Source organism: Schistocerca americana, chromosome 1 (assembly GCF_021461395.2).
Source record: "Schistocerca americana isolate TAMUIC-IGC-003095 chromosome 1, iqSchAmer2.1, whole genome shotgun sequence".
Classification (NCBI taxonomy): domain Eukaryota; kingdom Metazoa; phylum Arthropoda; class Insecta; order Orthoptera; family Acrididae; genus Schistocerca; species Schistocerca americana.
In genome coordinates, this window is record NC_060119.1 from 513,729,529 (window position 1) to 513,745,725 (window position 16,197).

General features: G+C 38.2%; 2 protein-coding genes across 2 annotated transcripts in view; both read left to right on the forward strand.

Annotated features, from left to right (window-relative positions):
* Nucleotides 1-1,925: 1,925 nt before the first annotated feature.
* On the forward strand, nt 1,926-2,372 carry LOC124569597. The gene has a single exon (XM_047131092.1). It carries the CDS (start codon nt 1,926-1,928, stop codon nt 2,370-2,372), a length of 447 nt encoding a protein of 148 aa, XP_046987048.1.
* An 11,216-nt stretch (nt 2,373-13,588) lies between these two features.
* The window catches only part of LOC124624481 (mediator of RNA polymerase II transcription subunit 27), a 55,263-nt gene continuing 52,654 nt past the window's right edge, over nt 13,589-16,197 (forward strand). Inside the window, exon 1 of the mRNA XM_047149109.1 lies at nt 13,589-13,860. Coding sequence (XP_047005065.1) covers nt 13,640-13,860 — 221 coding nt within the window. The 5' untranslated portion in view covers nt 13,589-13,639. The remainder of the gene's footprint in view (nt 13,861-16,197) is intronic.

The window sequence follows — 16,197 nt, forward strand, 5'->3', positions numbered from 1 at the left end:
AAATGTGCTTGTTGGAAAGGAGACGGAAGAGGAAGTACGGAGTGCACCCTTTGAATGCTGAATGTCCTCACTACGGATACTTTCACAAGTATTACCAACAGCTCAAAAACTATCCAGATCACTTTTTCACACATTTACGAATGTCGCAAGAAACTTTCCAGTACACTCTAAATCTCATCGAGCCAGGTATAGCTAAACAGATGAAGATTCGGCCCAACATTGTTAATGCAATTTCTGTGGAGGAGTGCCTGGTACTCAATCTGAGGTAATATTCGTCAGATTTTATTTATGTCTACTTTATGTACTACATCTGCCATCTGCTTAGGGTTGTCCTAATAGTAAAATTTATAACTTAGATGTAACTATAACTTTAAAAAATATTATACCTAATTACTAATGACAGATCCTATACCATATTTTTCTGTTGCATGATTTTGAATTACAGGGATACGAAAGACTAACATGATAGCTACAAATGAAAACAATAATAAATACATTTCTGATAGTTTTATTTTATTTTAACCAATTCTAACTACATTTCAAAAGCGCTTTATAATGTAACAAGGTTTATTTAGTCCCCTTTTTAAGCTCGGTTGTAATGCAGGTCCTTGACATTCACAAAACTTACTTCCACTTCATCTGGGCGATCGTATTCTGTACCACCAGTTATTTTCTCACCTGGGCTTGATGTTTGTACACCATTAACTGTGCAATGTTGGTTACTAAGTGCTGTTCCCGGTGCAAATCCGATGGATCCATTCTCAGTGCTAATATTTGAAGTAGGTGGATGAATATGTATATACTGTTGCGAAGCTTCATCGTATGCTCTGTAACTTCGATCTGAAGATCCCTAACTAGTTTATGCACATCTATTCTGAACGACATTTTGTCGAAAGGAGTCATGCGTCTCACGTGAGGAAGAAGAGACATGAAGAAAACTGCATCTTCATCATTTTTTTCTGATAACAGCAACTCTTTGTCTTTGTGCATATGCAACTTCTCTTTTTCAGTTTCTATCAACTGAATTGCAATTGGGCCTACAGGTCATGGTCTCTTCCTGTAGGCCCTACGTTCAGCAGGTGTAGAGTTTGGTGGTGTCTCAGCGCGATTAGAAGACACTGGTGAAAGTGATGATGATAAAGATGTTGGTTGGCTATGAGCTTCATCAAAATGAGAACTATACTCGCTGTTGTGTTCAGTCGTATCACTGGTATCCACAGGATCCAAATTCCCACTAGTCGCTCTAGGTTCAAAATTATCTTGTAAGAACGTCATAGCCTCGAAATACGGCCACTGTACTGGAGCCGTGTGAGCAGCACCGCCTGAGGCATGTCTAGAAAGCGAGTTCAGCCTTTCTTTGAACTGCTGTCGAAGACTTTTCCATTTTTTCTTAACATCGCAGACTGCTGAAATAAGAGGAAAAATATCTTTGCAGAAACATTAAAGAATAACCAATTCCATTAAGTACACAATGTAGTTACATAAATACACAGTGGAAAGTAACACGCCTTTTTTTAAATTTCAGGTTCTTGGCAACAGGGAACTTGTATGCAAGCCTAGCAGGAGAGTTTAGAGTAGGAATAACTACTGTTTCTCAAATTGTAAAACAGATTCTATCAGTGTTGTGGCAAACACTACAACCATTGCATATGAAGCCACCAACGGAAGAAGAATTCAGAGAAATAGCTGAAATGTTTTACAAGAAGTGGGGGTTTCCAAATTGTCTAGGTTCTATTGATGGGAAGCATATACAAATTGTAAGCCCTAAATGGTCTGGTTCTATGTTTTTCAATTATAAAAAATACTTTTCAATAGTTCTGCAGGCTGTGTGTGATGTAGACTGTAAATTTACTTTTATTGAAGTTGGAGCATTGGGAAAACAAAGTGACGGAGGCACTTTCAGGATGTCTGTTTTGTACGATAAAATGGTGAAAGGCATGCTTCACATTCCTGAAGACGACTTTCTAACAGGTACTGCTGTTAAATCCCCCTTTGTCTTCATAAGAGATGAAGCGTACCCCCTTCTCAGACACCTGATGAAACCTTTTGCCAGGAGAAATCTTGATTGCTCGAACGAAAAATTCAACAAAGTTCTTTCACGAACTAGAAAAACTGTTGAATGTACCTTTGGAATTGCGGCTGCAAAGTGGCGATTACTAAACAAACCAACTGAAACGAAAGTAGAGACTGCAGAACTGATTGTGAAAGCTGTTTGCGTTTTACATAATGTGATTGTGGACAAAGAGAATGTACTGAACAATGTGGAGTACAGAGACGTACTTCCTGGTGTTCAGCCATCAAGAAGAAACAATGCAGCTCCTGCTGAAGCTATCGAGATAAGGAATCTGTTTAAGCGTTTCTTCAATGAATAAAATATTGTATAATGCAACAGACCTTTGCAAATCTCTCCTTTGAGCTGTCCCCAAAGCAAAAAATCGCAGGTGCTCAATTCTGGGGAGCAAGGAGGCATCAAACAATCCATCATAAGCAGATCAGGTGGCTGGGAAACTGTTCTTGCAGAATTTGGCGAGAACAACAGGCAGTATGAGACTTCGCACCATCCTGTTGGAACCAAAGGGCTTCTGTGTCATATTCCTCTCCACACACTTTAATTCTGGGGAGTAAAAATTTCTCCAGCATCTCACAATAACGCACAGAGTCATTGTAACAGTTGCACCTCGAGATTCAAAAAAATAAGGCCCAATATTTATTTATTTATTTATTTATTTTGATCCAACATCAACTGATTACAAAAAAGGTTTTTTTCCAGTCTTCTGGATAAGTCAGAGCCTTACTTATTAGGGTTACATATTATTGGCTGGCACTTTTATCTACACAACTTTTTCTAAATTTAGTTGAGAGAACAGAGTTACATATATGGACTATACATAAAAAATTGTTATTGCATACTTAGATTAAGGAATCTACAGTTTGTGACATAGTATTCGTATCTGACATTCAAATATTTACAGTTTGGGACACAGTCTAAGATCTGAGATAACATATATTTTTAGATAGATGGTCTTCCATCATACGAGTTTACTAAATCTAGAAACTCGTCTATTGAATATAAAGGATTGTTTAGGAGCCATAATTTTAATTTCATTTTTAGTTTTGTAATGGGCAATTTGGAGGTATTAGGATGGAAGCAATTCAGTAGTTTTATGCCTGCATAGTGAGGGCTTTTCTCGTAGAGTGTTGTTCAATGAGAGATGATGTGGGGTCTCTCTCTACCTCTAGTGTTATGATCATGTATTTCTTTATTAAGTGTTTTGTTACTGTTTACTGCCATAATGATTATCTTCAGCACATACAGGTTATGAACAGTTAGTATTTTAAATTCTTTAAACAAATTTCTGCAGGACTCCCTGGCACATTTCTTTCCCATAATTCTAAGTGCCTTCTTTTGTAAGATAAGTACACTTTTCGTATTACCTTTACTGCTGGATCCCCATACCTCTATCCAATACCTTAGATGGGATTCAAATAGTGCAAAATATATTTGCCTCAGAGTGGTGATGTTACAAAAAGGTGTCAGTTTTCTTAGGACATATATGGTAGAACTTAGCTTTTTGCAAATATCATTCACATGATCAGACCAGTTTAACTCCGCATCAAGTGTCAGGCCAAGAAATTTGGTCGAGTATTGTTTTTTAATGTATTCGTCACCCATTAAGATTTGGTTTTCATGAGTTTTTTGTCTCCCAAGATCAAATTCAATATAGACAGATTTATATCGAGATAAGGAATCTGTTTAAGCGTTTCTTCAATGAATAAAATATTGTATAATGCAACAGACCTTTGCAAATCTCTCCTTTGAGCTGTCCCCAAAGCAAAAAATCGCAGGTGCTCAATTCTGGGGAGCAAGGAGGCATCAAACAATCCATCATAAGCAGATCAGGTGGCTGGGAAACTGTTCTTGCAGAATTTGGCGAGAACAACAGGCAGTATGAGACTTCGCACCATCCTGTTGGAACCAAAGGGCTTCTGTGTCATATTCCTCTCCACACACTTTAATTCTGGGGAGTAAAAATTTCTCCAGCATCTCACAATAACGCACAGAGTCATTGTAACAGTTGCACCTCGAGATTCAAAAAAATAAGGCCCAATATTTATTTATTTATTTATTTATTTTGATCCAACATCAACTGATTACAAAAAAGGTTTTTTTCCAGTCTTCTGGATAAGTCAGAGCCTTACTTATTAGGGTTACATATTATTGGCTGGCACTTTTATCTACACAACTTTTTCTAAATTTAGTTGAGAGAACAGAGTTACATATATGGACTATACATAAAAAATTGTTATTGCATACTTAGATTAAGGAATCTACAGTTTGTGACATAGTATTCGTATCTGACATTCAAATATTTACAGTTTGGGACACAGTCTAAGATCTGAGATAACATATATTTTTAGATAGATGGTCTTCCATCATACGAGTTTACTAAATCTAGAAACTCGTCTATTGAATATAAAGGATTGTTTAGGAGCCATAATTTTAATTTCATTTTTAGTTTTGTAATGGGCAATTTGGAGGTATTAGGATGGAAGCAATTCAGTAGTTTTATGCCTGCATAGTGAGGGCTTTTCTCGTAGAGTGTTGTTCAATGAGAGATGATGTGGGGTCTCTCTCTACCTCTAGTGTTATGATCATGTATTTCTTTATTAAGTGTTTTGTTACTGTTTACTGCCATAATGATTATCTTCAGCACATACAGGTTATGAACAGTTAGTATTTTAAATTCTTTAAACAAATTTCTGCAGGACTCCCTGGCACATTTCTTTCCCATAATTCTAAGTGCCTTCTTTTGTAAGATAAGTACACTTTTCGTATTACCTTTACTGCTGGATCCCCATACCTCTATCCAATACCTTAGATGGGATTCAAATAGTGCAAAATATATTTGCCTCAGAGTGGTGATGTTACAAAAAGGTGTCAGTTTTCTTAGGACATATATGGTAGAACTTAGCTTTTTGCAAATATCATTCACATGATCAGACCAGTTTAACTCCGCATCAAGTGTCAGGCCAAGAAATTTGGTCGAGTATTGTTTTTTAATGTATTCGTCACCCATTAAGATTTGGTTTTCATGAGTTTTTTGTCTCCCAAGATCAAATTCAATATAGACAGATTTATTTGTGTTTAATTTTAGTTTGTTTTCATTAAAATACTGCAGAATTAAGCCTGCTGCAGTATTGGATTCTACTTCGAGCTGCGAATAGCTTGGATTGCGGCATATTAACGTGGTATCATCTGCATATAAGATAGCTGTTGCATGGTTTGTTATGGACTGAATATCATTAACATAAATAATAAAAAGAAGTGGTCCTAATATTGACCCCTGTCGAATACCAAAATTCATGTCGGTGGTGTTTGATTTGTATGCTCCCTCTGTAGTGCTAATAGACACAAACTGCTTCCTATTTGTCAAGTAGGACCTCATCAGATTATGGGCTGTGCCTCGAATGCCATAGTTCACAGTTTGTCCAGCAATATGGTTGTATCAACGCAGTCAAATGCTTTTTGTAAGCCCAGAAAGATGCCACATACATGTTCTTTATTATCTATTGCTTGAGTGACACCTTCGATTAAGTTGGATGCTGCTGTAGTAGTGGACGACCCCTTGACAAACCCATACTGCCCCTTAGAAATCACTTTTTTAGATACCAGGAAGTTCCAGATTCTTATGTATATTACTTTCCCAAAGATTTTGGATATTATTGGAAGAACAGAAATGGGTCGAAAGTTTTCTACTAGATTCCTATTTCCTTTTTTAAAAATAGGCACAACTCGAGCAATTTTCAACTCATCTGGAAATAGACCATCTTCCATATGAGAGTTGATAACTGTTGATTAAGGTGATGCAATTTTATGTATACATTTCTTAAGAGTGTCCAGACTAAGACCATCATATCCTGCTGCATGGGAATACCTATGGAGGACGCAGAGCACCAAACTATCACTTTGTGGCTGTGCAGAGATCTTTGGTGAAATTCACGAAGGTTTTCAGTTTCCTAGTAACGAAAATTCTGCTTATTTACTGAACCAGATAGGTGAAAATGTGCTTCATCGCTAGGCCACAGAATAGCGGCGGGTTGAACAGTGGCTAAACTGCATTGGAAGCATCTGTACATTTCGCCGAGTCTTCTGGACTAAGTTCTTGAACAACCATCAACTAGTAGGGGTATAAGTGAAGGTGAAAGTGTAAAATTCGTCTTACCATACTGGACGATATTCCAAGAGCAGCAGCATGTTTTCCCACAGAGCCTCGATGGAGACTGTTCAATGGGCGCTCTCATTGCCACGATGTTTTCAGGTGTCCTCACACTTTTAGGTCAGCCATCTAGTTTTCTAGGAAGTGCATATTCTGTCGACCTAACACTAGTAATCCACATCCTAATGTTTTTAGCATCACATTCTGTCGCCCTAACACTAGTAATCCATATCCTAATGGTTTTACCATCAGGAACCCTGTCATGGCGATCCGAACCAAACTACGTACGAAAAGCCCTCTGCATCGCCACCACACTATCATTAGTTTTAAAGAACATTTCTACGACGAAGCCTCGATGCTCACTAGACGGCGGCATGGTGACTACTGAAAATGATGTCGGTTCCCCCATCTAAAGCCACTATTTCCATTCCGCTGCTGCACCTGCACGCTCTTCAGTGATTTTTTGAAACTAGGGAGTCCATTCTGCAAACCTTGTGCTGCCTTAAAATCATTTTCTTCCAGCTATGATGCCCACTGATCTAGTTGTGGGTGCAGGAGTCGGCAGCTAAGCAAGAAGTACAAGTTTTATGGTCGCAATATACGTTTTTTGGCACCAAGGTAACAGTGAAAAAATTGTTTAAATTTCCACGCTATAGCTATCTCAGTTGTTGAGCATACACATTCACAACTATTTAGAAGGTGGCTTGTAAAGCCTGTGGTGCATACTGTAATTTTGTAATCCACTGTCCTGGTTTTGAATAAACGGCAGATCAAGCCAACCTGTGAAGCGTCTGTTGCTAGAAGAAAGTCTGAACTTATATCCAGACGGTGAACCACTATCTTCAGACAGACTGGCTTTTATCTTTTTTAAAAGTTGCCTTACCATCTGTAAATCAGTACCACTGAGCATCCATCTTAAGTAGACTGGTCAACACATAATTGTTGAGAGTCTGTTTATGAAGAAGTATTCTTTAGAATGAACATAATCTTAGAAATGATTTTGTTTCTTTGTCTAATGACATGGAAAATTGATTATGGAACTTAATTTTTCTTTAAGTAATAGGATGCATTATGGTGTAGTAACATGTCTGAGAAATCTGGTTTCGATCTGCCCAAATTTAGATTTTTGTAGATTTGCTGTAACACCTGTTTTCCTGAAAGCTTGTATAAATTTCCAGATAGGATTCACTAACTTAGCTCAAGTGTCAGCAACTAGTAATAAATCATCCACATAAATCGTTATCTATTTCAAAATTTTGGTACCAAGAACCTTATCAAGGTCAGCTATAAATATGTCTGAACACACAAAAACTGTGAACTGATAACTTCTATTGGCGAATATAAACGCATTATACTCTCTAGAATTATATTCTAACGGAATCTGCCGGCCGCAGTGGCCGAGTGGTTCTAGGCACTTCAGTCTGGAACCGTGCGACCGCTATGGTCGCAGGTTCGAATCCTGCCTCTGGCATGGATGTGTGTGATGTCCTTAGGTTAGTTAGGTTTAAGTAGTTCTAAGTTCTAGGGGACTGATGACCTCAAATGTTGAGTCCCATAGTGCTCGGAGCCGTTTGAACCGATTTCTAACGGAATCTGCTAGTAAGAAATCTTTGAATCAGTACTACTCAGGACTTCGATGCAGTGAAACTTCTGCAGCTGCTGCTCTAAGTGTATGGGCTTTGTCCTGGTTGATACCAATATTTTAGTAATGACTCTGTCATCAAGTACTAGATGTACCTTGCCACTGTGTCTTGTTACTGCTGGAAATGGACTGATGTAAGAGCTCGTCGATGTTTCTACAGTCCGGTTGGGTGTCTGTTTTATTTCTTTAAATACAACATATATCTGCACTGAAAGGGCAGAGTACGATGGCAGATTGAATAATTTTTGTGGCACAACATCAAGTTTGTGCTCGAAGTAATTTATTAAGCCTGGATTTTCATTAAAAACATCGATAAGACGGTTAGAATGTCTTCCAGATCGACTGCCTCTTCAGCACTGATGTGGCTCATTTCAGTAACTTTCTTACTAATAACTGTGTTTAAATCTTCGACACACTGAGCCTCTGCGGTGTGAATACGCATTTGTCTGGGCTTGGTCCCTACTATTTGTACCAGTACCTAAGGACAGAATCAGCCATTGCCTTCGTCTGAAGGTAGCGGGTCTACCTCCTACCGGCCAGTCATGAGACATATTCTCCTGCAAAGAAGTCTGTCAATGAGTTGTTCTCTACCAATAAATCAACGCCTAGCATACAGTCATCTATCAGGCTGTCAACACTAAGGAAGGGGTTTTCATAGCTTGTTCCTTAAGTCTTACTTCCAAACAAGACCAGTAGCACTTAGTACGTTACTCGTATATGCACTCCTTTTTCTGTTCAGAAATCATTTTGAACGAGACTATCTAAATTAATATATCAGCTCCAGATTCTATTATTTCCACTGTGACTACGCGTTCTGTTTGAACTGCAGTGACCAATGGCCTTTTATTTGACTCTAACACAGAACAGTCTTCATGGACTTCCTCTAGGTCATAATGTATGACTACATCATTGTTATATCACAGAATATTTGCAACAAAATCTGCGTCCGACTCTCCCTTACTGACTGGCACATAGTGCAAAAGTTGTGCAGTTACAGTTAGTTTTCCTATGTATTCTGATAAACGGTCTCATCAGATCGATGATCCTGAACGTGTTCCCTACTTTGGTAAAATGAGTGGTATTACCTGTTTTTGCAGTTCTTGCATCCCTCATTTTTATACTCGTGGGAACTGCTTTCAATGCCATTACAGTTACTGTGCCCCTCACCCCACACCTTTTCATACGTAGGCAGCACTTAATGACCATGAGAAAACAAGGAGCTGTTCCCAAGGGACAAGACATGTTGGGTGGTCCATTAGCGTTTGGCATGCTAGCGCCACGTAGACTACAATTTATTATGCTCCAGCTTTATCCACTTCATCGAAGATAGTTGCACCTGCATCTAATTACTTTAAGTTGTTCTTTAGCTCCACTCTTTCTTGATTCACAGTACTGATTTCTTTTTGGATGCAGCCCACACAGTAGTCATGTTTTGACTCTTTATCCACTACACATGTTTCCATTTCCATCAACTGGATTTCAAGAAAGATTCCTACTTTATAAAGTATTAGCTTGACTTGTTCAGTTTCAGATTTTTCTAACGTTAGAATTTTTACCTCTATTCCCTGCAAGATTTCCTGATTTCTTTGTTCCACCCAGTTGCGCGATTTTTCTTTATGTTGAAGCTTCATAGTTATAATTTTAGATGTCATAAATTGATATCTGGTGGCCCTTAAACCAGGGGTACCAAGATTTCGGCTCATGAGCCATGCCCGGTTCCTAGTGCCAAAGACGCTCAACCTCTCTTCACATTTTCCCCAACATCACGCCATGCTGTCTGAGCGTTAGGAGGGTAAAGAGTGGAAAACAGCGAACGCGCCGCATTTAAATGGCAATGCAGCCGCACAGCACACGACTTGGTTTTATATTTCACAAACAAAACATGTTTTCAGTATTAATTATTTATTTTGGCGCGCTGCAGACATAATATAATTTTTATCTGGTAGAAGCTATCAGCATATTTACAGACACAGACAATTTCACAGAGTTTTACATTCAAGTTACCATGTGATCGTGACTTATTAGTTTCATAATCGAAATAAGGTATTTCACATAAATATGTCTATCGAAATATTCTTGCACTTTTGCAGCCGTATCATGGAGACTTTAAAATATACCTGAGACAAGCAATGCAGATGTCCTGGACAGTTTTAATGTAAAAATATTTGTCACTGAAAATGGAATCAGTTTCGTCTGCACATACAGAGGGTGCTTTCATCTGAAATGGCAAATGCTCTAGAAAACAGCTCAAAAAGTGATGTGAGAGTGACACTGCCCTCAAACATTTTATAAATGTATCCTTTCAGTTTTTGCAAGCCACAGCAGATTCTTCAAACATTGCACTTTATTATTTAACGCCAGTGGACTTGGGGAACTGGACTGTTTTTCTAAAGCCGGGCTCACACACGCAACAAAAGTGCCGCCACATGTGTCAACGCCCATTTTTTAGTGGCACAACTTACGAGACGCAACTTTTGTCACACCAAAAAAATTTCAGCTTGGCTGTACTCTGTGTGTGTGTGTGTGCGTGTGTGTGTGTGTGTGCTAATGGCATATCCCACAAATAAATACTACATGCGCGAAGAAAGTTGAGGCATTTCCCATTTACAGTCGCTCCCATCAGCCACCGCGCCGAGTGTCGATTTTATTGTCGCGAGTATTAAATAATGTAACCAAAAAAGCGAGTCGTATAAACTTCGTAATTTGTGAGACCAAGTACTATATAAATTGTGGATTATATGCAGGAAATAGTTCCAGAGGATGACGTAGCAGCTGTTAAACTAAAAATTAATTATTCTAAATGCCTATAATGATGATGATGACGATGTTTGATTTGTGGGTTGCTCAACTGCGCTGTCATCAGCGCCTGTACAATGTCCCAACCTGTCCAAGTCCAATTTTAGCCACGTTCACGAATAATGATGATGATGAAATGATGGGGACAAACTGGTCAGGAACCGAAACCAGGACTGTGATCCAGAGGCAGCAACGCTAGCCACTAGACCACGAGCTGCAGGCTAAATACAATAAGACAATAAAATCTTGGAAGAGTGGCGTTTCTGCAGATGATATTTACCTGTCAGCTGTTGGTTAGTTTGCCATTAAAGACAGCATATTTGTCTCTCATAGTTTTATTTATTTTATAAATGTGTTTGTGTCCCCTGATTTACCCCCATGTGAACGCGATTATCTTTCTCAATGCATCTCTATTAAATCGGAAAGAATTTACCTTGCTATGTTTTATTGTGGGCTGTGTGCAGTCGAGTTCACTTGAAATGTGAAGTCTGCAATGTGTAATGGATGCTCTAATTTTCGTTCCTGCGCTTCTGTTTCCTTCATAACTTCAATAATAGCGAGTATTAAATCGAAAAATAGTTCTAGCCATGCTCCTTGATTTAACCAAGGTACTTTGCAGTATTATTCGAAGTCTCCATACTCTTTGTTCATCGTCATTGAAAACTGGTTTAACTGACAATGGAATAACGAATGCAACATCAGGAATTTTACTATTCGTTCCATCAATTTCTTCAAGTGCTCCATGCCTGCAAATTTAGTACATAGTAATTCTCGATGTGCAGAAAAATGAATCCCATCCGTCGATCGTTGTAATTTTTCGCAGTTTCATTGTCATCCAAATATTTAAATTCTCTGCATGGTTCTGTAATGCCATTTCATAGTAATAAAGCAGTACCCAATGCTAATGCGAATTGAGAATTTTCATCCCTCTCTTCTGTCATTCCCATTCATTTTAAAGGATTTTGATGATAGATCACCAGCTGCCTGTTTTTGTGTAAACAGCCGCTGGACCTGCGAACGTCTATACAATGAACAAATAACCGAAGGGTAAACAGTAATGACATCTCAATTCTGCCGAACTCAGAGGGTAGTGCAGACCGAAAACTGCCGCATCACAATGCTAAATGCAATGTCGCGCTGTTCTGAGTACTTCCAAGGATTCAGGAAACGCAAGTGACAGCCGGGTCTTGGAAAGCCCACAACCCACACACGTGAGATTTGGCCACGTCTGCCTTGAACCAAAGAGTGTTTCTGTTGTATCAGCAAATAACTGGGATTTTTTTTTTTTTACAAACATACAAATTAGCGCTCTAGACTTCCATAAAAGTCTCACAGTAAACCCCAGAAATATTGAGTAATGAGATCTATGAATGAATAAATGAAATAGAATAATTACACATATTTCTTCACATAATCTCACCCATATCATTTCCATATTGCAAATAGCATACTCATATTTGCACACATGGAAAAAAAGCTCCATAAAAGGTACTGACTGGACTGCAAGTATGAAAGGAGGGCACAGTATCAGTGCTTGAATAGTGAATGTTTTCACACATGGGTAGCCACCCAACATTCTTGTTCTTCTGTAGTGTTACAAATCTTCATAATGCGTGACAGGTTTATTTATCTTCTCAAGTGCAACGAGCTTGTAGATATAATGGGCTCTATAAGTACATTGTTTACCTGTTTTCATCACTGACAATGCGATACACACTTTGCTTGTCTTTAGATGACCACAAGATTAATTTTTTATGTAGAGTTGGTCAGAAACCGAAATTAGTAAGAATATCAATGAGCAAAAAACTCAGTTTGTTGAATTTTTCAGAATTCCTGCTAAAAATGGGCACCTCCAATGGAACGGGGAAAGAATTCCATTCTTCCAACACTCACAGTTCGTGAAAACAACTGCTTCTGCCCAGCACTCCAACACTCATCTTGCTATTTGAATGTGGTGTGTGGGTGCAATGGCTCTAAACTGAAGAGCAAACCAAGATAAAACGATGATATGTCTACAATGCAAGGGTACACCTTCTAACATGAGAGTATTGCAGCTCACTTCTATAATCATGGTTTTATCAAATCTATATTTTCAGTGGTTCTTTTGACAATGCAATAAACTAATCTTGTAACTGAATTAATGTGATAAGCATAATTAGGCCTACACGTCTCATTCATCACACATGACAATCACATACAGATATTTAAGATAGAGATCATGATGTTTTTTAAGTTGTACACGTTTGGATTTTATAATATTTGATAAATCTGGAACAATGGCTTGACATGCTTGGAGTTCTGGACGTTGAAATCTGTTGAACTCGAATTTTGGTGGGACCTGGTCAGCCTCATAACACATAATAAACTTTTGTATTAATAAACTGAATCAAATATCGAAATGCCTTTATAAATTTGTTTGTACAGTTGACGATATTGCTCTTCAGGTAACGTTTGATAATAGTTCTATCAATTTTCCTGTTTGCCAGGTGTTGCACTGTAGGTGATTGTGCAAACGAAACTGCAAATATAAACAAGCAGAAGAACAACTGCAAAACAGGACCAAGAAAATATGTGGAGCAGCATATTCGAAATTTACGATTGATAACGCCTATCAAACAATACAAGCGGTTTGCGAATGACATGAAAAATTAATTTCATTGAGTTGTAATAATCACAAAACCGAAAGTGATAATTATTAACATAATATTACACACAATTGACGATGACGGGACAGCATGTTGTTAAAATATTGAATATTGAATTATCTTTCAAACGACACAACATCCACGAAGATTAAAATGTTACCTTGTTATGTAGGGCAATATATTTATTTGTCATGGCTAAAACGTTTGTATGCAATATGCCAATTAAAAAAAAGTAAATAAATGAAAATAAATTATATCTATGGACGATGGCTGATGTATAATATAACTTTGCCATGTTTACAAACAAACATTAACTGCGTTCACAAGAGGAAAGGAAGATGGTGCCTATTATGGCTCAGAGTAATGTTCAAGAGCTAGATCGCCTCATTGAACCATTGTACACAGCTTTAAATTCAGTTAAAGTTCTCCGTTCTAGCGTTGGCCAAGTGTTTGACACCTTAGGAAATGGACTCAGAGGTGACCATGGAGAAGAAGGGAAGGACAATAAATTTCTACTTGAACTTCAAGAATTGCTTAGTACAGTGAATGTTAATTTCCGGTATGTACCTCTAAGATTTTCGTTACAACAGTAATTTAGACATGCGCCTTCGCATGTATGTATGTGTAATTATTTTTATGCAGTGTTGCACTCCTGTTAGCTGTCGTATTTTATAGGAATAGTTAAAGTTCTGTTGGAATTGTGGAATGAAATACCACCTAAGTCGCATATCGAATGTTGAGCGTCATCTTTTCAGTGACGTATTTGTGACAATTATTTTAAGTTATTGGTATTTAAGAAGTGGGAAAAGCATGTTCAGACTCGTGTGCTCCCTGCTCCATGTGACTAAACGCGCAGTGTCGCAGATTCCTCCCAAAAAAGCCAGCGTTAATGACACACAACACATATTAGTCTCCACTGGTTATATATCAACATTTGTGCATTTATTTGCAATGCACATTGTAGGGATTATGAAGTTTGTCTTTTCGAAACTTTTGAATAATTCTCTTTTCTTGTGGACTTTAAAAATTTTTCACATATTATATTAAACACAACGTTTATGAAGACTAATTACTAGTCTAGGGTAGTATTAATGTTAGTTGCTTCTGTGCAAATTTGGTTACAATATTCTTCTGTGGAGATATGGTTACAAAATTTGATCCTGTGTAATGGTTATATTATATTTATTATTGGTATATTATAATGATCTGTGCTTGATTTGTAAAAAAGTGCAAATACAATATTTCTGCTGGTAAAAAAATAAACTTCTATTTACAACATTTTTTATTGTTTACATCTGTCTTGCCATTGGTATTTTTATGCATGTAGCTCTCTTTAATATAATGTAAATTGGTAGAACTTGCAGTTCGTGGGGGGTCTAGTGCAGCAGGGGATACAACCCGTCGGCTTTGGACAATGACGTCACAAGTCGCCAGAGAGCAGTTTACCATTCTCGCTTTTGCTGTTATGTTTCAGTTTCGTTTTTTTACTGATTGCTTAATAAAGTGGATCTGTTTATTCTATCTCGTGAGATTTTTTTTTTTTTTAAAGCCAAAAAACACTTATCAGCCACTGAAGGGAGCTACAACACTAAGAAGAATCGCTTCTCGATTAGCCACTTGTGACGTCATTGTCCAAAGCCAACGGGTTGTATCCCCTGCTACACTAGTCCCGTTCGTGGTCTATCTGTGTTAGTACACTTCAGTTAATTTTGGAGTGCTGCATCCAATTTTTCACTCAAAGAATGTTTCACTATAGTACTACAATTTTTGCTGTCTGGCACAAAATTGATGGTAATCTTTCTTTCGTGTACAAGGTTTCCCAAAGCTTTGGGTCAAAACTAGAGGACCTATTGCTACTAGAGGTTACTAAACTGCGTACTTTGAGATAAGGATCTAATGATCAGAAATAAATATTTGGATTTTGATAACATTAATATCTTAAACCTTATAGCAACAACTGAACCCCTTAGCAACTGTTCAAAGTGGCAACCACTAATCTCAGTGGTTGCATTATACCAAAACATAAAATTTCACCAATTTGATGTGCAGCGAAACAGGTAGCTAGGACCCTCCCAGCTAGTTCTTCCTCAGTTTCTACTGGTTACGTCCCTACTTTTCTCTGGGTTTGTGGTGACTGCATCTTGTTTCTCTACACAAGAGGTGTATTCTGGGGCTTTAGAACTTTCTTTCATTAAATAATTCTCAGGCATTTCTAGCAGCGTCTGAAAGACTACGAAACTCCACATCTAGCATTGCTGAGCCAACAGAAATATTTTTAGCTTTAGAAATTGATATATGATTTTGATTTGGGAAACACAGAAGCGTCCGATTCTACTATGACGTCACGAATATGGCGGAATCGACCATACACCATGACTCCAATATGGCGCCTATGACGTCATTACGTAAACATGATAACAAACCTGAAAATACATCAAAAAACCAACACGCACACGTTCCACAAAAAACCTAATGACACTAACGGGACAAGTGTGGGAAATTGGGGTTTTTTGGGTGGGGACAAAGTAAATATAAACAAATTTAGACACACACCCCCATACCAAACCACCCAAAACGACGAAAAAAACTGACAACACAAAACTCCCCAAATTCCACTAAACACAATATCCTCTGGAATCGGACACTTCCCTTGACCTATATAGCTCATCAGCATCTCCCGATGCTGGGACACCCACAGCCACAACCACAACCACACATTGTAATGGAACACTTCCCTCAACCCCAACACACAACAAATACACTAAGAACAAGAAAAATAAAAACTTACCACAACAAAGTTCTGGCGACGCAACCTAGGTCTGCCACCACAATCCCACACAGGCACACATCCAGCCCCCCCCCCCCCCCCCCCCCCACACACACACTCAAACCACAA